At 28.5% G+C, this 23,692-nt stretch overlaps 3 protein-coding genes across 3 annotated transcripts; 2 read left to right on the top strand and 1 right to left on the bottom strand.

Moving 5' to 3' along the window:
* Nucleotides 1–12,420: 12,420 nt before the first annotated feature.
* Nucleotides 12,421–15,051, top strand: GO595_000579 (Clan ME, family M16, insulinase-like metallopeptidase; the record flags this gene model as incomplete). The annotated part of the gene is made up of 1 exon (XM_067919063.1): nucleotides 12,421–15,051. One exon carries the CDS (start codon nucleotides 12,421–12,423, stop codon nucleotides 15,049–15,051), a length of 2,631 nt encoding a protein of 876 aa, XP_067779359.1.
* Nucleotides 15,052–15,505: 454 nt separating this feature from the next.
* GO595_000578 (Adenylate and Guanylate cyclase catalytic domain containing protein) lies at nucleotides 15,506–15,892 on the bottom strand (the record flags this gene model as incomplete). Its single annotated transcript, XM_067919052.1, has 1 exon — nucleotides 15,506–15,892. One exon carries the CDS (start codon nucleotides 15,890–15,892, stop codon nucleotides 15,506–15,508), a length of 387 nt encoding a protein of 128 aa, XP_067779358.1.
* A 4,964-nt stretch (nucleotides 15,893–20,856) lies between these two features.
* GO595_000577 (RasGEF domain containing protein) lies at nucleotides 20,857–22,752 on the top strand (the record flags this gene model as incomplete). Its single annotated transcript, XM_067919042.1, has 1 exon — nucleotides 20,857–22,752. One exon carries the CDS (start codon nucleotides 20,857–20,859, stop codon nucleotides 22,750–22,752), a length of 1,896 nt encoding a protein of 631 aa, XP_067779357.1.
* Nucleotides 22,753–23,692: the final 940 nt, after the last annotated feature.

The raw sequence follows: 23,692 nt of genomic DNA, 5'->3' as shown, positions 1-23,692 counted from the left end.
GCACTTCAGCAAATTAATAAACTCAAAAATTATTTTTAATATTTTGTTTGTTTTTTCATTATGGAGATCGATCGCCAAACATTGACAGTAATTATTAAAATGTTTTGGTAAAAAGTGATTAGACAATACAGTGTCAACCAACTTTCCCTCTTATAGATTTATTTTAAATTTTAAAATTATTTGTAATATGCTTAGTACATTATAGTATATAACATATAATGACAGCAGACAAATTTTTATGAAGATAAAATAATTTTTTAAAAATTTCATTTCCTTTGAATTTAGTCACTTTCCATTTAAATTTGTATACAATACAATACACTTTTTAAACCCAAAATGATCGTCTAGGTCAAAGATATACAACTGAAGCCCAATGTTTATTATGAATAATAGCATTTTCTGATGTTCTTCCATTAAATATAGCATTCGGATAAAAGTCATTTATTGCATCGTGACTACTACTATTTTTAGAAAAACAATCAGTAAGCGTAATATCAAAACTCTTAATTAAATCAATATAAACTACATTAACATTTTGATGTTTCTTTTGAAAATTTATTTAATCATTTTTACATACAAATAAATTGTTGTTTTTTACAAGTCTTTTTCTGGCCCATTTTAACAAATGGGCCATATCATTCGAATATATTTGTGTAGGAATTGGAAATTCATTTCAATATGGATTATTTGTAAATTCTTTTGATATTTCATTGAATTGTTCTCCAAATTTGCTTCTATGATGAGTATCAGAGTCAGTTGATATTATCGTAATATTTAAATTAACATCTTCTAATTTTATACATATTTCTTTTATTTTTTTATCAACCTTATCATTTGCTGCACCATTATTTGAAAGATATACATGAATAGGGAAGGATGGTGTTGCAAAGTGAGGACAAATTGTAAATACAAACATTCCTCCAATAAGATTTTTTTTGTCTACGTTTTCTTTCCATAATTCTCTATATAGATTAATGTCTCGACGATAATCATCAGGTTTATATTTTAAAACAATTGGTTCTAATATACCTGTAACATTTCCATTTTTATCCAAAATCAAATCCTCATCGACTTTCATTGCATCAATGGATAGGGTTGCTATTGTAGTGTCGATGTTATAGAGATTTTTCCAAAATAAATAGATTATAATTATATTATCAATATTCAAAAATTTTTCAGAAGATGGTATAAATGATTCCTTTATCCATTTTTTAATTGAATTTATTGATGGACCTTGGAATAAATTACGGTGGAATTTAAAAGATTTGAAACCTAAAATATATTCATTGATCCAATACGCTTTTGTTCTATCATCATAAACTTTATGATGACCAAGTCCTAAATTATTTCGACACTGATGAATTACATGTTCGAAATCATCATCATATTTGTATTTCATTTTTATCACTCATGTCGTTTACAGCTAACTCAATTATTGGATTTTGTTTAATATTTTTTGTTTTTTTCTAAGATCTCATAAATTCCATTTTATTCTTTAACATTTCTTTTTGAACTTTTTCCCTTATCTTTTTTTTTTTGGTGTGTTGTGTATATATATTTTATACTTTCGATTTGATATGCATTAACTTGAACTTCATTATTATCAACTCTATCCTCATCATAATTATTTTTAATTTCATATGAAATAGGGTAACATTCGAATAAAGATGTGTTGTTCACTAAATTAATTATCGATAAAATTTTAGTTCTACATGCATTTTCTGATCTAGTCGGTATTTTAATATTTGATGTGTTACTTGTTAATACGAGTTTGAATAATAAACAATAAATTTCATCATTTGACCAGTTTTTGTTTTGATTTGGACTTCCATTTAATAATGAATTATAATGTAACATAAAGTGATGAATTGCAGATAAATTTTGATATAATTGAAGCATATCAAATTTATTGACTATAATGGTGTAGAGCTGAATTGAGCTAATAATTTTTTCTAAAAATAGTTGGCAAGAGAAAAAAAATTTAATCTTATCATCGAATTGATATTTTTTATATTTTTCGAAAATGTTACTATCGCTTATGATTAAGTAACTAATCACTATATTTTCTGATTTTTCTTGTGAGCATTGCTCACCCATCTCGGAACGAAACATTTTCTGCTTATCGAATTTGCTTTCGAATTTTTTTCGTAAAGTATTAAAATTTGACTACCCGTAATGAAATCAAAAAGTTATTTTTTCTTCTTTGTACAGAGCCCTTAATAATGAATAAACTGCTTCAAGAATTTATAATATTCCTATTTACATAACAAATAAATTATAAAAATTTTCAAAGACAGATTTTTGAGTTTTTGATCTTGTCATCATATATAGAAAATCTTGTATAACTTAAAAACAAGATTAAAATGAAAAAAATTTATATAAATTTATATTGACTATTATTATTTTCATTTATATTTTGAATTTGAACTTTTGTTTTTTATTCGAAAGCCCAAAAAAGCATTTTGAAATTTTCGAGATCGATCATAAAAAAATAAGATAACGAAATTTAGTCAGATTAGTTTTAATAAAGAAGATTACAGGCCATTATATATAGAAAAAGGGGTGTACAATGCAGGGAGGTAGAAGTTCATGAAAAAAAATGTCCTGAAAAAGGACTTTTCGGTGGAATATCAAAATGATACAAGACAAATCTTATAATATTAGAGCGTGGAACTGTTGATTCTTCAACATATATTGATGATCTTATTGATGGATCTGATATGATTCCTGCAATGAACAACATTTTTAAAGATGGATTGGTTTTAATGCAAAATGGTGCTTCTGCCAACACTTCATTTGAGACTATAAATTACCTTAAAAATTATGCCAATGTATTGGAAGGCTGGCCTTCAATGTTTCTTGACTTAGATCCTATAGGAAATCTATGGTCTATAATGAAGCAAATAGGATCCGAAATGCCCCCCAGAACAAAAGAAGACTTAATTACATCCATAATTTTTTATTGGAAAGTATTACTCAAGAACTAATAAGTAATCTGATAAATTCTATACCCGAACGCCTAATAGAAGTATCTAAAATCATTGGTGATCACATAAATTATCAATAAACAATATTTCAGTCACTTTTGCAGAAATATTTCCAAACTGTTTCGAGTTTTTGAATATGATTTAGATCATTTTCCCTACATTCGATTATATTGTTGGGAAACTTTTCTGGGACCACTTTATTAGAAGAATGTAATTGTGGAGTATATGATTTTTATTCTAAACGATATCGAAATAAATATGTTCGATGTCAACATACAATTGTAGATTTTTATCGATTATTAATATTTGAATTAAGAAATTCTTTTGTATATTGAAAGGTATGAGATGATGCTCCATCTTATTGCCATATCCAATTACGTTTGCCGAAAATATGATCAAGTGTGGGGAATACTGCATGTGTTTTTAATATTTCAACATACTTTTCGAAATCTTCAGTCCCATTTATGAAAATCAGATCACTTTTATAATTTCACTCCAATGGCAGAGACTGCCATTAAGAATATTGAGAAAGAATTACATATTAATTATATTATTTGTTTATTAATAGCCAGGATGAAGCGTCTTTAAAATAAAGTGTTAATTCTCATATATTATAATCCAGCATTTTATAATTTCCCAACTTTATTCCGTAATCCGTCATATTAATTAACTGTATATTTTTTATTATGTCTTTTTCTTCCTCATCACATCGTTCTTTAATAGTTTCGTCAGAGCTTCCATTTTTATTTTTATATGGACATGTTTCTTTATGGAGTGTTTTAATTCTGCCTTGTATGTTAAATAATTCCATTACGAGTTTCATCTGATGGACCCATCTAATTATTATAAAAATCTCGAGTGGTTGGATGTGTGTGAGAGAAATTACTATTGATTAGTTTAACTATTTTTTTAAACATGATTTTGAATTTGATATCAAAAATATTACTTTTACATCTGTATTTCTTCAGAGTACTTTTTGATTTTGCTCTACATCTCCCTCCAGAACGGCATTTATATTCCTAATATTCAACATTTTCATAAGATTTGGTTCGATATATGTGATATATGACTTTTCCCCCAATATTTTAGTTAGAATTTCTGGTGTGTTTTCATTTTCTGATTGATATGATATCTCCTAGTTGGGGGCAATGCAGGGCCATCATCATTGGTTCCATTTTGTTCCATGTTACTTTTTGATTGAAATCATCGAAAATTTTGAAATTTTTACGATATTTCAAACGAATTACAATATTTTAATCACATTTTCACATCACCTTTTAAAATTTCGTGTTGTGTACGAAAATGTCATGATGACGTGTCATCTACAATTCCTGAAATTATTTTATTAATTTTTATTTTTTAATTTATTCTTGCATATAAATATGCATTTATTTTTGAATTTGCAGAATCATTGTGATCATTTATATTGACACTCCATACATTTTCCCAAGCTTTTGATGAAATTCAAAGTTGAATTTTTTATTCAGGAAAAAAAAATTAAATGATTTGAATTATTCCCTATTGATATATTCAAATTTATTAATATTTAATTTAGATCCACAAGGTTTCGTTATTTTACGCTGCCCATTAATATTATTAATAAAAATTTTTTTTATAATTTTTTTATTATGGATATCAACAAACATTATATTTTTAATACTGACTTAATCAATTTTTTATAATATTTTTTTTCTTTGTGTAAAAAACGGAACTTTTCACCTTTGAACATTTTTTTCATATATTCGAACAGAAAAAAGTCAGATGGTGAACCTCCGAAAAAAAAATTCAATTAAATTTTTGACCAACTGGGAGCATCGTTATTGATTTAACATCAGTTATAGACCATATAATGAATATAATCATTTTTTGGACCTAATAGTTTGTTCGGATTTCGTAAGTTTTTGCACACCAGATTCAATTCACATCGAGTTTCTTTAATTAACAAAATAAATCCATGTTTCATCCTGAGTCAAAATGTGCCTTAATCTATGATAATTTTATCTATAAATTTATATGAACTCTTTCTAAGTATTCGTTTTCCACTTGTCGCTAATAATTGTTGAAGTTTTGTCAATCATTTGTTCTATAATTGGTGAAAGTGCCCTTTTTGATCTGTATTTAACAGGGAAAAAATATACTGGTCCCCCTGGTACTTTGCTACAACCACCAAAAACCCATTGCTTTTTTACAAATCTTTCAACATTATATTTTTGTTTTAAATACAAATCTTCATCTATTTGTACAAATTATGAATTTAAAAGATTTCTTAATAATGTTTGTAAATTTTTTTTCATCATTTGTTTTCTATATATATTAAACCAATAAACAACGGTGGATTTTAAAAAATTAACAATTTTTCATGTATCTCTAATTGAAAAATCTGCACAGAAACATGCGAAAGTTAATATAATTTCTGAAAGATATGATTTAGAATATTCGGATGGTAATGGTGAAGAAAACCCTATAATCGTCGTTGAACACCTCAAATACGAATTTCCCAAATTATAAGGTGTCCAATTATGCTTTGTCCTTTCTATTTTAGGATAATTAATTTAATTATAACGATAGATATAAATATACAACTATATGTGTAGGTCATAAAAATATATGAAATATTTTGTTAATTCTATTCTTCTATTATTTTATATATTTTTAATTTTTTATTAACATACATTTTCAACGTACATTAAAATGTTAGACATTCAACAACGAAGTGTTATCTGATTTTTTTACCTTAAAGGGGAATCAAACCAATTTATTGCAGATAGTTTGAGAGAGGTATATGGGTTTGATGCATATGCATATTTCGATCGAAAAAGTAAAATATTGGACTCGCCAATTTAAACTTGGTAGGAGGAATGTTGATAACAATAAATCAACAGGTAAACCTCCATTAGATTATATAGATGCCAATATTTTGAAAGTTCTTACAGATTACCCATTTTCATCAGTAATGTCAAAGGCATAAGCATATAAAGAACCAAGATCAACAATATATGATCATCAACAGAAGAAAGCTTAGATATAAAAAATTACTCATTAAAGTGGATACCTCATGAACTGACATGTGCGATGAAACAAAAAAGGAATGATGAAGCAACCGATTCACTTAATGTCCTAATGACCGAATCTTTTAATGATTTTGATTTTGTTATTACAAGTGATGAATCTTGGTCCTATCGTAAAAATCCGATACATTCAATTTTTCTCAAACCTGGGTGCTTATTTACCATTTACCCATTATCTGATATTGAAATTGAAGACTTGAACTCAATTTGCAATTTAGGATCAAGATCTTCACTAGTGAGGACAATAGAAAAATTATCTCTATTAACTCGGCAAAAAATAAAATCAATACTGGAAAATGCTACAATCATATCTCTAGCTGAAGACGAAAGGCAGGATAGAATGAAAAGACGATATCTTGGTGTAACAGCAACAGCTACAATAGATATAGAATTTTAAGTTTAGCACACCGACCTATGATACAAGAGCATTGTACATCAGAAGTAATTAGAAAGCATTTAATGGAAATATTAGTTGTATATAGCATATCTGAAACACATAAAATGTGCTGTTACTGATGAAGGTGGTGCAGTCTATGCAGCATTTAACGATGAGCAAAATAACATCAATAATTTAAATTTCACTAGATTTCCATGTATTTGCCATCAACTTATATGCAAAAACATTTAATACTGTCATGAAAAATGACTATGATGAATTTTTTTATCTTTTTTATATTCATCCTTGCTTTTTCATACGTATCATAAATTTATTTGATACTCCTTGTTTTATTGCTTATTTGGAGAATGTTAATAGTAGTATCAAAGAAATTGCAAGTTACACGAAAATCTGATGGTCTTCTCTATACGATATGGTCAGTGATATTGGCTTTAAATTTCTTCCTCCTATAAAGCAAACAGAACTCACTCAATTGCAAATTAGCCGTTAACAATTTGGATATACTCTTCACAATCATAATATTGATTTTCCTAAAATTTTATTCTCAGATTAATCAAAAATGTCTCTATTTCCTGACAACAAAAATCTATGGAGGAAAGAAAATTCAAAAAATCAAAATTTATACCTGAAACAAAAAAAATTTATTCAATCTATTCTGATTTTTTAGGTAATTGGAATGAATTATCAATAAAAACTTGTTATTTCGAATATTAGTATTGATTCTGAGTAATATTGTTATAATTTAATCCAAAGTGGTGTTTTTTAAATATTCTGGAACAGATAATAAATTAATTTTGCAACAAGATGGAGTTACCTGTCATACATACAAACTTTAATTTGGTTAAAAAAACGAATAAATATTCTTAATCACTGTCCATCTAATTCCCCAGATTTATCCCCAATTAAAAATGTGTGGGGAATGATGGATAATTACATCAAACAATAGAATTCACAAATAAAAAAACAACTTGAGGATTTTTGCAAAAAAATTTTGGGGTAATGGATTAAAAATAGTTATTTATAACAAATTATGTAATGGTTTTATTATTATAATTAATGAGATGCTATATATTGAAGGTCAAAATATCAATGAATTTTTTCGGAATAACATGAAAGATGAAAAGACTGATTTAACTACATACCCGAATAAGCCATAAGAAATTGAGGTATATGATAATATTATTTTATGGATAAATATTGATTTGCATGACCAACAAAATTTCATCCAGAACTGAGACGTATCTCAGAGACATCTCAGTCGCCATCAAGAAAAGGTCCTTGGTCCCAAGAAGAAGACGAAAAACTACACCAGTTTATTTTGCGATATGGAAATAATTAGCAATTAGTACCACTTATGTTTGGTTATGCGAGAACTTCTGGTTGACTAAGATATCGTTGGAAAGTCTTTATTATGAAGAAATTGAACGGAGATTAATTTGATGATCGGCTAAATATATTCTGTATGTAAGATGTAGTATCGGCTGATGAATGTTCGTTTTTTTGTATAGTTTACGTGTTAAATGAACGGCATACATTTGAAAGTATTGAAATAATGAGGTTAAAATTTCAAAGGATATCGTTTCAATCGCACTACGACTTATTTGATACCAGTTTATTTCATATAATTTGAATGATGAATATCATCATATTTTTCACGACTTTTTGGTAGAAAATCATTCAAAAAGTGGAAAGTCTCACAACTTTTTGTGTAAAATCGAAAAAATTGAAAGAAGAGAAAAATTCAACAAAAATTTATTGTCACACAACAAGAAATTCAGAGAAAATTCATATCCAATTTGTATTTGCTTGATTCGTATTTAAGGATTTTCGAAAAAAAAAAAAATTGTGAAAAAAGTGGTGATTTTTAGGTAATACTCGGTTTACATCGAAAAACTGTTACGTTTCAAAAAACCGTTAAGTTTCGCAAAAGGTCTTTAATCGAAAAAACTAACTATTTGAGTGATTTACTCGTGAAACAAAAACTCAAAATTTTGAATGGAATTTTACATTAATTATACAAAAAATGCATTGAAGATATTACTTTTTTTGTTAACTTTTGGTTTATTAAAACTAGATTTTGTTGATGTGCCACTTTAAGTGGATGCTCTGAAATATAAAAATTATCAATAATTATACATATTCTACATAATTGATGGAAACGATTTAGATCGATCACCTCTATACTGTTGTCCCAAGACTTCAAAATTCGATTTTAGTCTACCAAAATAGTTTTCCACTATTACACGATCTCTTTCGATCCGTGTGTTGGTAGCTATTTCTTCTTCCCTTTGGCTTTTTTATAGTGACGATAGCCTCCTAGTACCCCTGTGAGTTCAAATTAGTATACCCTATATCGAAAAGTACTTGAAAATGACGTACAATTTGTGTTCTGTTTTGCATTGTCATGTGCACAGACAAGAACCTCTCAAGCCACATGACGATGCTATCCTTGAATGCTTTAAAATCATGAACTGAACCCGGGATCCCGACAGAAAAAAGTGTACAGAGACCGTTAGGACGAACGAGAGCTTGTATTTTCACTCCACACATGCCATGTTTAAAGGACCAATTACGTTTTTGGTCTTCTTTTGACTTAGGCTTGTTAATAATTATGAAGGTGGTGTCAATAGCACCAACAGCATTAGGGAAGTTTTGAAAATGAAGTTCATCTGGGGTTAGTTGGATAAGCATAAAGGTCGCACGATTCTATGTATCGTTAAATGTATCGTCGTATATACTAGCAGCGATTTTTTAATATTGAAAATTTGACCAATTAAATTGAATTTTGATCTTGATGCAAGAGATATTATATATAGCAATAAAATGTCAAAATAAACCATTCATATTGTCATTTTTTTGAATGTATATCATTTTTATGGAACTCGAACAAAGAGCAGTAATCTTTCTTCTCAAAAGAAAAGGCCTTAAACTCAGCCAAATTAAACAGGAATTGGATGATGTTTATCACCAAGATACACTTGACATCAATTCAGTGAAATATTGGATACATCAATTTTAGTTAGGGAGATTTGAGATAACACATATAAAAAGTCCTGGAATACCAGTTCTAGATTTTATTGATACAAAAATTATGCCTGCACTGGAAATGGAGCCATTTCATTCTACATACACATTAAGTGAAACTTTTTCTTTTCCAAGATCCACTATAAATGATCACCTTAAAAAACTAGGCTTCCAAAGCTATAGTTTAAGAGTGGTTCCTTACGAATTGACATGTGAAATGATAGCAGTAAGGGTTCAAAAAGCAATCGAACTTCTTGATATTTCAAAAACAAATAAGAGGAGGGGTTTTCATAATATCATAACTGGGGATAAATCCTGGTTTTCCTTATCATGATCACAAGCATATGTGGTCTCTATCAAGAGAGAATTTACCTGAAATAATTGATACAATAATACATGGTAACTATCTTTTGGTATATTGATAAATTCTTCATGATTGATTTAATGAAAGAAAAATTTAACTCAAAGTATTTTATCGATAATATGATTAAGCCATTAAAAGAAATTGTATACTTATATTAGAAAAACCCCTAAGATAATCCTTATACTTTACATCATGATAATGCACTCCCCCACACCTCAAATGCTTCTACCAAATTCTTGGTTGACAATGGTTTTGTAAAAAATTCACAGCCACCATATTCAAGTTTTGATGATATTTATAATTTAAAACCGTTATTCATTCAATTTATCTGAAAAAGTTGGATTATTTCGAAAAAACTATTTTGAGTCCATGTTTTTTTGATTTTCATCTGCTTTTCGTAATTAAGCGGTTTTTCGATTTTCAGCGTGTTTTAGATAAAAGTGTTCTTTTTTTGATATAAATCATTTTTTTGTAAATCGTCTATTTTTCGTCAAAAATTATTTGTATGAAATTGAAAAATGTCAATAAGCACTCATTATTATAAATTAATTTTTAGTGATTTTTAGTGAATTTTAATGATTTTTATTCACACAATATGATATATTTATTCATGCATAACATATTCATGTCTAATGTTGTGTATAACATATGTATTTATAACATATTTTGATCACATGTATAACATATTTCAATCAAATATATAATATCTTGTATTTCACATTAAAGTGTAATGCATATCAAAAAATATTAAAGTGGATAATATATTAAAATGAAGAATATATTATGAATATATAATTTGATTTTAATAACCACAAATTATGAAAATGTTATACGTGAATATGTTAAATTTGAATACTATATCTTCATAAAGGTTATGCCTCCTAATTCAATCATTATGGAGAATTTGAAAGAGGTGTAATTTTTATTCAAAAATTGGCTTTCGATTTGTTTTCTGAGACGTGATTTTAATTTTCTTTCATTTTGAATAATTTACAATTTTCGTCATGTTTTTTTTGAATAAAAATTAAATTCGGCTGAGATGGTGTGGAATGAATGTTGTAATATTTCATTTTTCGCTTATTGATTTTCATTGTTTTATGTCAATTCTCATCTATATGTGTCTATTTTCACTAACTGTATTCGTTCTCGCTTATATGTGTTCATTTCATTGTCTTATGTGATTCTCACTTATATGTGCTAATTCTTATTAATTTTTTAATATATATGTTTATTCTCACTTATATGTGCTTATTCTCACCCAAATGTGTTTCTTTTCATTATTTTACGTACCAACATTGCTCAAATCATTCAAATATAATTTGGCAAATATATAATTTGAACGACTTTCATTTGATATAGATAATACATAGTGAACATGGGGTTTAGTTAAAAATGAATTCAAACTTATTCTAATTACAGAAATGGATCTCATATGATTGATCAGATCCATCAAGTTTACAAATCAATGTTTACATTATTATTTCAATGAGCAATTAATTTAATTATTTCCATCCAACCTTTACATATAATCGTATATTTTTTTCTTTTTATTTTTATTGCTCTGAGCGTTGTAAAAATTAAATTTTATAAAATTTTAAACTAATAAAAAATAATTAATATGTAGAACATGACAATTCATAAAAATTTATATGCGAAGCTATTGATATTATTGGTCAATATATAAAATATTAATTAAGTCAAAAATGAATTTTAATGTAACATTGATATAAAATTTGTGTTGTAATACAGAGATGATTAAATATTTCACAATATCTTAATTCTTCACATTATTTTTTTCACTTCACCAAAATTTCAATTATTCATAAAAATTCATGCAAAAAATATTTTTATTTAACAATCACATTTTTTTAAATAACAAATCATATATTTTCATTCATAAATAAATAAAGACCACCGCCACTTCATATAAAACGTTGCACTAGATTTATTATCGACTAAGTTGATTTTTTCATATATTTTCACTTTTTCTCAAAATTTTTAATGAAAATGATAAAGGATAATAGTTTAGAAAATAAACACATCTAATATGCAACTTTAATATATAGGAAATAATCCAAAATTCCATAAAAAGTATGGTCGAAATCAGATCGAATTTCGAAAGATTGTACAGTGGAAATTTCGAAAAGAGGGTATTTTTGTAATCTCCTCCCAATGTTATCCTTAACATAAAATTATCGTTGAAAAAATATTGCAGGATTTTGAGTTTTAGTACCTCTTTTAAAACGTTAAATTGCAATCCCACCCGAATTTGAATTGAATGAAATATGATCGTTATGTCATAATTGGTCATTGAAGTAAATGGATAAGGGGCATCAATGCAACAACGCATTTGAACTTATAGAAGAACAAGAGTTTTCAAACCTTAATTTAACTGCTTTAATTTACAAACATAAGAAACACAATTCACCTTTTATTTTTCTCAAAACCACAGATGAGCATAGTTTTTTCTCAGTTACATTTAAAACGCCGCCTAAAGATGACTCAGGAATGTCGCACATGTTAGAACATTTGACACTAAATGGGAGCCAAAAATATCCAATTAACAATATATTCTTTGAAATGGGAAAAAGATCATTTTCTACATTTGTAAATGCGTTCACATCAAAAGAATGGACAGGGTACCCATTTTCTACAATTAACAAAACCGATTTTTTCAATCTTTTAGATGTTTATCTTGATGCTTGTTTTCATCCTTTACTTGAAGAAAACAACTACTTGAGTGAATGTCATAGAATAGAATTCGAAGATAATGATCCAAACAAACCTTTGACATATAATGGAGTTGTATATAACGAAATGGTTGGAAGTTTCAGTGAACCTCGTTATTACTTCCAGCAAGTTCTTTCTAGTAATTTATATCCTAACACATGTTGTCGTCATTGTTCTGGCGGAAAACCATCAGCAATTGTAAAATCAACACTTGAAGATTTACGTGAACATCACAAAGCTTACTACCATCCATCTAATGCCCTCTTTTATTATTACGGTAATATTGATATTGATGAAGTTCTTTCAAAGGTTGATAGTGTCATATCAGAAATAAACGTTCGCGACGTAACTTTTCAGAAGGAAACGTTTGAACAACCGAAATGGGACACCCCGAAAAAGGTTGTTTTCGAAGGTCCGAAAGATCAACTTGCACAAGATCCTAATAAACAATATCGTGCAGTTGTAGGTTGGATTGGTCCTGATGTTTCCGATATTGAAAAATGTGATGATTTTGATTTCTTATCTGATCTTCTTACATCATCTGCAAATTCACCACTTTATAAGGCACTCATCAAGACTAACATTGGTACTAATTATGCTGGTTCTGGATATTCTGATGCCCAAAAAACAACATCTTTCACAATTGGTGTTCAAGGCGCAACAGAAGAAAATGCTGAAAAGGTTTGTGACATTGTTATGGATACACTTAAAACAGTTTATGAGGAAGGCTTTGATAAAGAAAGAGTAGATGCACTTATTCATACAAATGAAATTGAAAGCCGTGTTATATCTGCAGAAACGGGCCAAACTCTTTGGCTGAACAATCTTAGTCAAACCTTACATGGTAATAGTATTTTAAACTATCTTGATCTTGATAAACGTATCAACAGATTCCGTCAAAACATTAAAGATAATCCCAGATATTATGAAGAATTCATGAAACGTGAACTTATCGACAACAATTCTCGTGTTTTTGTCATCATGAAACCAATTGATAATTTCTTTGATTCCGAAAATGAGCGTGTCAAAACTGAACTCCAAACCATCAAAGAGTCTCTAGATGAAAAACAAAAGCAAGAACTTGTTGATCAGATCAAACATATGAATGAAGTAATTTCCCAACATCCAAATGTTGATATACTTCCATGTATTACACGTTCTGATCTTGATGAACAATGTAAATATAATGAGCTTGATTCATTTGAAGATAATGTTGCGGTGTTAACGGTCCCCCTTAACGGTCTCGTATATTTACAATTTAATTTTGAAATACATTTTGGACATGAACTTATTTCATATCTTCCAATACTTGCTCATATTATTGATTTAGTTGGTGCGGCCAATTATAATGAAGAAGAACTTCCATTATTCCTTAAGAAGTATACATCAGGAATTAATGTTCATTTAAATAGTGATACATCTATTGATGATCCTAATGCATCATTTGGAGTAATCACAATGACGTCATATTGTTTAGAGAAAGATTATCTTAAAATGCTTGAAGCATTTAAAATTATTATTGAAAGTCCACATCTTGATAATGTCCCACGAATTAAAACGCTCATTAACAAATATTATTCATACCTTACACAGTCATCATTACGACGTGGCGATGGATTAATTTCGAAGTTATTATGTTCAAGCCTTAGTAACAAAGCAGCGTTAGATGAACTATGGCGTGGATCGACATTTATCAAATTATTATCGAACATAATAAAAGAAGATGATTGGGAAGGACTCAGTAAGAAATTACAACGAATTCATAAGGAAATATTCCGAAGGTCATATTGCAAAGCGTTTATTCATGCGACGAAAGTAAATTCCGAAATTTTGGATCCATTAAAAGAAATGGTCAACGAAATGAACAAAAATGAAAACGTTGAACGAAGTCAATTAATTGATCGAAATATTTTTTCGAATAATGATAAAATATTTGTACAAGTCCAAACTTCGACAAGTTTCACTGGAAGCGCGTTTCCAATTGTCTGTTATTCTGATCCAGAATCATCGATATATTCCATTTTATGTTTGATATTGAAGAACGAATTCTTGAATCAAATGATTCGAGTAGAAATCGGCGCTTATGGACAATATGCTTCTTATTTATCGATGTCCGGAATTATATCATTGACATCGTATAGAGATTCGAATCCTTTGTTAGTTTTAAATGCGTTTAAGAAGGCTTTGGGTTTAATAGCTGACGGTAAAATTGACGACGAAATGGTCGAAAGAGCTGTGATAAGAAGATTTAGCGTGTTGGATACGCCATTAGCGCCGAAAGAAAAAGGCTTCACTGCATACGAAGGAAAGACAAAGGAAAAGGTGCAAAAAAGAAGAAGCGCGTGCTTGAATTGTACAAAGGAAATGATAATAAGTTTGGCAAAGAAAATAATGGAAAAGAATTGGAAAATTGGCATCTTGTCAAACGATAAAATTTGTAAGCCACCTGAAGGATTTAAGGTGGTGAGGATTACGGAGTAAATAAAGAAAGTTAACTCTGGTTCACGTGTTTTGTTATTATGTTTGATAATATTTAAAAATATGTAAATTTTATATCAAATGTTGCCGCCAACCAAACCATAAATCCTCAGAATTTCACCTTCTGTTGAATACATATGTATTTAAAATATACTATTTATTGATTAAAATTCCTCGTGGATATATATTTTTTTCTAAATTCTAAGATAAAAGAAGTAATAAAGAAAACATCACTGATATTTTATTCTCAAAAATCCATAAACAGCCGATAGAAAACCCAAAGCAGTAAACTATATTATTGTTAATAGAATTCCCTTGAAAAGTAACGAACTAATTCTAATTCCTTATGAATGAACTATGGTAAACTTACTGTAACTTAAAAATATGAATTTATTTCCATTTAAACACATTTGCACTATCATTTTATGACAAAAAATATTTCTTAATATCAATAAATTTATTTAACATCTACATCCACAGTGTAAGTTCCATCTTCTTCCTTAATAAATTTGAACTCTTTATACTTTTTCACTACTTTATACAGTTCACTATTGATGTGAACTTTCATAGGTTTACCTATCGCTTCCATTCTCTCCGCCTCGTTCACCGTTTCGCCCCATAGATCGAACACTGGTTTTGATATACCCATAACGCCACCTCTCACAGGCCCTCCGAACGCGATTCCTATTCTTACTCTCATATTCACATCCTTACTATTATTTACATTTAATTTTTCATTGACATCTTTCATTCCTCGAATAGAATCAACGCAAAATCGCGTCATTTGTAAAGCTGAAGATTCTGGTGTTTCATTATTACTTAAGAATATACCAGCGCCAGCCATATAGCAATCGCCGATACATTTAATTTTAGTCACCATTGGATATTTTGTTAAAATTTCATCGAATTTCATGAACATTAAATTTAAAGCTTTCACAACGAATTCAGGCGAATGAGATGCGCACCAAGGCGTGAACTCGACGACGTCACAGAACGAAATTGATATTTTAGGTAATGTCATTGATATATGTTCTTCATTTTGTAATAATCTTGAAGCGATTTCCGGTGGTAAAATTTGTTGTAATATTGATATATGTTTACTAGTTTCTTCTTCAATAAGATTTTGTTGGCGAACTTCATCACCAATATCTTGAAATATTAAAACGAAATTACGTGATTCACGAATATTAGTAAACATATGGCCATCATTTTCATCAAATATTGGTGAAATTGTTAATGATGACCAAACTGTTTTATTTTCGAATTTCCCTTCAAGTTTATATTTAATGACATTTACTGTATCGAACATGAAATAATCGGAAATTAAATCATCTAAAGTAATAATTGGTAAATCTTTTTCTTCGATTTTATAAAATTCATATTGTAATGAATTAAACAAATTTTGACCAATTGATTCTTCTTTTAAGAATTTATTTGCTGATATGTTATTATAAATAATAGTTTTATTTATATTAATAATAATGATTGAATCAGGTAAATTAGATAATATTGTATCATAATATAAATCGATTTTATCTTGATCTTTATTTTCGATAATTTGATCTTCCGCAAATAATTTTATTGATTCTTTAGTAAAGTTATCATCATTAAATTGTAACATAAAATCATGAATATATTGAAATGGTTGATCAGCAAAACGTACAAAGATTATTAATGTTATTAAAAATGCTATCAACACAATTATATTTATACACATTATTATGATATCTATAAATAATGTTTCAGAATAAGAATCATCAACTAATTCACTTAATTTATCTAAAAGTCCAATAAAATATGGAATAAATTCATAAAAATAAAAATTAAATATTCGTGGTAAATATGATATAACTATATGATTTTGATTAAAATTATGTACAACTATTTGTAACATTGACAAAAATTTTAATATTACATTATTTTGAGTTTCATCACCAAATACATCTTTCGTCATTCCTTGACAAAAATATTGGATATCTTCATCAGCATTATTATAAGGTCCATCGTTATACATACAATATTCAGTAATTATCCTTATAACTCTATTCTTTATATATTCATTATCTATATCAGGTAAATAATCATAAAATTCATATGTAGTTATTAATTGGAATGCATTAGTTATATTGATGAAATTACTTGAATAAGCTGCATAATATTGTACATTCTTTTCAAGTTGTGTTATTTTAGTTTCATGTACATAATAATTTGAACATAACGTACCAAATATACAAAATAATAATATTAATAAAACAACAATATAAATTTTACCAAATGTTATAACTTGTGGATAAATTTGTTCTTCAGATTTATCATTTTTAACTTGAAGTTTAGATTTTAATTTATCCAAAAAGTCATATACTTCAACTAGTGTAGATTTATTAAAATCTCGCGTAAGTTTAAAGAATTGTACATTCTTTTTAGCGGATAAATAACCAATCCAAATGAAAAACAAAAATGCTAAAACTAATAATATTACATCTACTGTTAATACGACATAATCTTTAGGTAAAAATCCTTTTAATATATGAACTGATTCAAGTTGTCTACCAAATTTATTAAATGATTCATTTAATATATCATCGATTTCATATAAAATATAACTAAGAGATGTGAAATTAGTATAATTTGCTAAATAAACAGAATCATTAGTCACAAACTCAATTGATACATATATGACTGATATTAAACTCCAAAAAATCGAATGATCACTATTAGGGAATAATGAAAAATTAACATAAGTATTTTGGAAATAATCTGATAATTGTTTAAATGTTTCTTTATCATGTCCGACATCATTACCAAACGCTAAAGCGATATGATTAATTAAGTTTAATATATCGGGATATTTTAATAAAACAAAATCTTTCCAAAGACTTGAATTATAATCTGAAAAATCTTCAATATGAAAACTTGGAATATTATTCGGTATATCATCAAATGTTTTATTCACATCGAAAAATGCAAAAATATAACTCGAACTTTGCAAAACTTCAATTTTCCATGTTAATGACCAAGATAATATTAACTCATGTGATTTATGATATATTTCTTTACAATCAATTATACCTAAAATAGTAAAAGATAAAGGAAAACATAATAAAATAAAACCAATTAAAAATACATAAGAACGACAAAACTCAAAATGATAAGGGCCATTAGTAGTTAGAGAATTAGTTTTATTTGTCATTAATTCATCTACTTTAGTTAAACCATGTTTTAAAGGATTACATAATTTTGGATGTTTAATATTAAATTCTAATTGTGAAGGATAAAAATCATAACAAATAGAAGTAAAATCAGGTTTTAAATCATGCCAAAATTTAATTTCGGCATAATCATCATTTTTAGGGAACAATTTTTTAAATAATTTTAAATAAGTAGTACTTTCATTTGAACCAGGGAAACGTTGTTCAAAATCTAAAAGTAATATAAATAATTTATAATATTGTCGTTTAGATATTAATGACATAAATGAAATTTGACTAAAAAATTCATTAATAAATGTATCACAAATATTTTTATGAGATGTAATTAAATCATTAAATCCTTGATTAATATCTATTATCATTTTTTGGAATATTTTTAGTTCTTTTCCTTCTGGTGGGAAATATTTAATTAATGAATGATATACATAATTTTGTGTTTCAATATTATATGAAAACTTTTCGGATATTTCTTGTATAGATACATTTGATTTATATGCTAAACCAAATCGTATTAAGAATAATTGTAAATCAAAGTTATTTGGATATTTCTCAAGTAATTTAGCATTAAGTTTTGATTTCATTACAGCTTTATTTGCATGAGAAAATCCTAAATATAAATCACGTATTATAAATTTTATAAACTTCGAATTTTCTAAATAATCTTCAGAATCAAGTTTTTTAGAAATTGATTTTACTTTAAAATCAAAATATCGTTTTAATAAATCATATATTATATAAAAAACTATTAACCCAAAAAAAACGGTAATTGACCGAAAATTATAATTAATATAATTTTGGATAAAGATTAAAAAGGTACTAATAAACGCAGTAATAAGTGCTGAATATAATAATGCAAAATGCCAATTAATCATTAAACGAATATTTACAAAGCCATCAATTATAAATATAAGATAAACTATTAATATTATAAAAATATAATATCGACGATAATCAACACCACCATAATCTCGAATAGAAAATAATATAAAACAACAAAATATATAAAGGCTTTTGGGGAATTCGGGCGTCCATGTATGAAATAAGATTTGATTATATGAAATAGAATTTTGTAATATCCGAATTAAATTATGATTACTTCGAACACATAATATTAAAACAATGGCTAAAACAAGGCTGGCAAATATGTCGCTTCTATTAGATGAATAAAATTTCTCGGAAATAAAAGAAGAACAATAATAACAATAACATGGATACAACATAATATGCATAAAAATGGGTTGATAAAGTGCAATGGCACGTAAGTATTTGGGCAAGTGATGAGAATCATAATATAATAAACGAAATGCAAACTCTAAAATTAATGTTAAGATTTGAAAGGATGTAAATACCCATAGCATGACATTAAAAATAGCATCAGTATAGAAAGCTGGAACAAATAGGAAAAAAGAACCAATTATTTGAATGATATTATATAACGAGCTATTCACTGACCAAAAAGAAGAAAAATTGGGTAAGAAACCCAGAATCACAAAGTTTGCTGATAGAATCATGATTATGATATGGGAAACCCATTTTGGAAAAGGATGAATATTTGTAAGATAAATAAAATAATATGGGTCATTATCACTATGATAGTTCCACCCAAAAATATCGCTTTTGTTTTTAATCTCTTCTTTACTGGGTGGTTCGTCAGTCTTGGAGGTATCAATGGACGCGCTGCTCCTTCTCGTTCCACCCTTCATTGCTATCAAAAAGTTCAAACAACGAATTTGTAAGGATTTTATCCTCAGAAATTGATAATGAGACGGTTTTGAATGATGAACGTTAAAAATATTTATAGAATACGTTAATTGTTGTAAATTTCTTCATGCTAAAGTTGTAGCTTTCAATGGAAGTGGGCGCAAAAATGGTAACACAGCCCAAATGCTCAAAAAATTCCTTGAGGGAGCAAGCTCTCAAGGTGCTCAAACTGAACTTGTTCATCTTTCAGATATTAATTTCCAAGGTTGTTTGGGTTGTCTTGCTTGTCATAAAGATGAAGGAAATTGCCAACTTAATGATGGCCTTACAAAATATTTGTTAAACGGTGAGAAATATACTGTAATGTGCTTTGGAACACCACTTTTCTTCTACTGTGAAAGTGCCCTGATGCGAGGCTGCTTAGAAAGAATGATGTTCCAGTATTCACCACTGAAACTTTCTTGAAGAGGAAATTGTGAAACTCTCAATGCTTATGACACACTTCAATGTAATGACTATAAAAAATATCACATTGAATCATTTAACGAAGAGCATAAAAAAAAAGATACATAATGAACAATTTCCAATTGATTTACAAAAAGCATATGATCTTGGTGTAAAATTAATCAAAGACTCCAAGTAAAACCTTGTAAAAATTCTAGTAAATCATGAGATATTGGAAAAATATTTTTGAATTTTGAATATATAAAATATATATATACATTTGATTAATCAAGATTCTATAATATTTAATTTCTCGCCTATTTAATTAAACCGAGTTGTTGCAATATCTTTTTTAAATCTCTCATGGAAATAATTTTTATAATTAGAACAAGGTTACAAAAGTGCAATATTTTTTAACGTTTTCTGTTTCATTTTTCCACTTTTTTGCCAAAAGATGAACCTTTCTGTTTCTCCTGAAGGCTCACCTTTTTTTTCAGGCTCGAATTTTCTAAGCGTATACTCTCAATCTCCTCTACCAAGTCTAAGTCCAGTGAGTACTTTTGAATCAAGCGAAGAAGATAATCCAATATCGCATCAACAATTACCAATTAGCTCTGAGTATGATATGGCAATGGAAAACTTTTTTGAGAAAGATGGTGTTGATAGGAGTGAATGGAATAAGAGGCTCCTTCAAGAAAATCCAGATATCAAAGATTTTATTGATCGTGTAGATCCTGTTGCGCGTGCCACCAACTTTGCTCGTATGTATCTTCCTTCCAACCGTCTTGTTTCACAAGATCTTTTATTAACTCTTATTTCTCAACATCTTCGTACATTAGGTCTTATTGAAACTCAATCTTCACTACACGACGAGTGGAGTTCTCTTGTTCAAATACCAACACATCTTCTTCATTCACAACTTGCATTAATAATTCAAAGAGGCATTACCAAAGCCGAACGATTTTGGGAACTCTCCATGCCTTCTGTCATCCAACCCGAGAACCCAGCCAAGCTTCTCGATGAAGAAATCTCTAACACCATTGGGGGCACCCCATATGTCGTTGAGGACGATACTCCGCTATCGTCCGAAGACTTTGGCGATCCAGCCTTTTTCAAGACAGCTAATGGCCATCCTATAGAAGCCTCGTTGAATCAAATCATTTGGCTTTTAACACTAGAAAGTGAATATAACGGCTCTGCACTGATTCCTGCGATATGCTTAACATATAAATCCTTTACGACACCGAAAATATTTTTCACGAAATTACGTGAAAGGTTTCGATTAGCGTTTGAAGAAAACGAAACTAAAAGAGGGCATTCAATAATGTTAACGTTTAAGTTACTTAAGGCTTGGCTACGCGATGGACAAAACACTATCGATCAACCAGTGCTTGAAGCGGCGCGAAACTTTGTTGAGACGGAACTTAAGCCGCAATTCCCAAACTATTGTAGTAACTTGTTTGTCCAAAGCAAGCGACATCATTTTATGGATTATTCACGCGCGCCTAAAGTGGTATTAGGAAATTGTCGTAACATATGGCAAAAGGACTTTTCCATTTTCGATATTCCGCCGATTGAAATCGCACGACAATTAACAATTCTTACATGCCAATATTATTATGATATCTCACGAATCGAATTACTTGATAACGCTTGGAATATCCCAAGATTTAAACATAGAGCCCCAAATGTTTGCGCTTTATATCTACGTACTAACAAAATTAGTTCATGGGTACAAACGACAATATTAACTGAGCCAAGTTTGCAAAAGCGATTATGGAAAATGAGGTTTTTGCTTGAAGTAATGTCCGAACTTGAAAGAATTAGAAATTATTTCGATTCTTTTGCGATTTTTGGCGGATTTAATGCAAACCCAACTTTTAGATTAGATGTACATAAGGAATTACTTCCAGAGGACTTACGTGGTTTGTTGACTAAGGCCCAGGAAACGTACGCGCCTGGCGACAACTTCGCATACGCTCGAAAGATGCAGGATGAAGCACTCGCATCAAAGCAACCGTCGCTCCCAATATTTTCAATACTTTTGGGCGATATCGCTCTTTACAACGAAAACACGGCGGTTTTCTCTAACGGTCTGATTAACCTCAAAAAGTGCGAAAGAATGCTCAAGCTGATACAGGCGGTTGAGGACTTCAAAAAGTGGAAGTACAGCTTTTTGCCGATAGATCAGGTGCTGAATAAGCTAAAAGAATTGGACGGCTTGGACGAGGATTCATTAATGGAACTTTCATTTGATGTAGAACCTGCTAACGCAACACCTGCTATGTTAAAGGACGTGACACAGCAAAATGATTTGGTGAGATCTACATCGGTTAGACATCTTGATTAAATAAGAAGAAGAAAATGAATAAAGGAAACTAAATTGTGAATAAATCAAAAGGTTTCGTATTAATGTTCTTGATAAATTCCATAGTTTGGTTCTGCTTATAATATCTTTTAACTAATTTCGTATTGTTCAAACATTTTTGCTATTTACAAGTTAGTTACATATGCATATATATGCTTCTTTTATGTAAATGATAAAATATTAATTATATTATTAATTGCATTAATCAGGTTAAGAACTGTGAATAATATTGAAATGATGAAATAAATAAAAATCAAACCCACAATTGTGTAAGAATTTAAAGAAACGAAATTTTAGATTCAAATGAATTCTCATCATCTTTAATTAAAAATAAAAAATATTAATATTTAGGTTATAGAACAGATTTTCCAAAATTTTCAATAATTTTTTCAAATTAAGAAGATCTCACTTATAAATATATTTAAATAAAATCGTTATTTTTATTCACTATAATCCTCTTCTTCTAATTCACATAAATGATCAATCAACGCTTGTGGGTCAACAAATTGTTCTTCATACTGAGAAGCATCAGGTATAGGAAATTGATAACTTTTCAATATCGTTTTTCTTGATGGGATTATGTTTGGATTTACTTCCATCTCTTGCATAAATCGATTCAGTTCTTCATTCTGCAAAACTGAAGATATCTCAATTGGGACCATGGATTGTTTGTTCTGAATTGTTCGATTAGCACCAAACGCTATTAAAACCCGAGCGATTTCAGGTGTTGATATTGCCATTGAAAGATGGAGTGACGTGTTTCCTTCATTATTTGGTTGATTAGGATCTGCACCTTTGTATAATAGAAAAACAGCCATCTCTACATTTCCAGTTGATGCAGCGATATGAAGAGGAGTTGCAAATTAAAAAAATATACTCCAATAAATATAAAATAACATTATCTGTTTTAACATCAAGTTCT

This window comes from Histomonas meleagridis (assembly GCF_020186115.1).
Source record: "Histomonas meleagridis strain 2922-C6/04-10x chromosome Unknown contig_104, whole genome shotgun sequence".
NCBI classification, from domain to species: domain Eukaryota; phylum Parabasalia; order Tritrichomonadida; family Dientamoebidae; genus Histomonas; species Histomonas meleagridis.
This window is presented reverse-complemented; position numbering and strand designations above follow the sequence as displayed.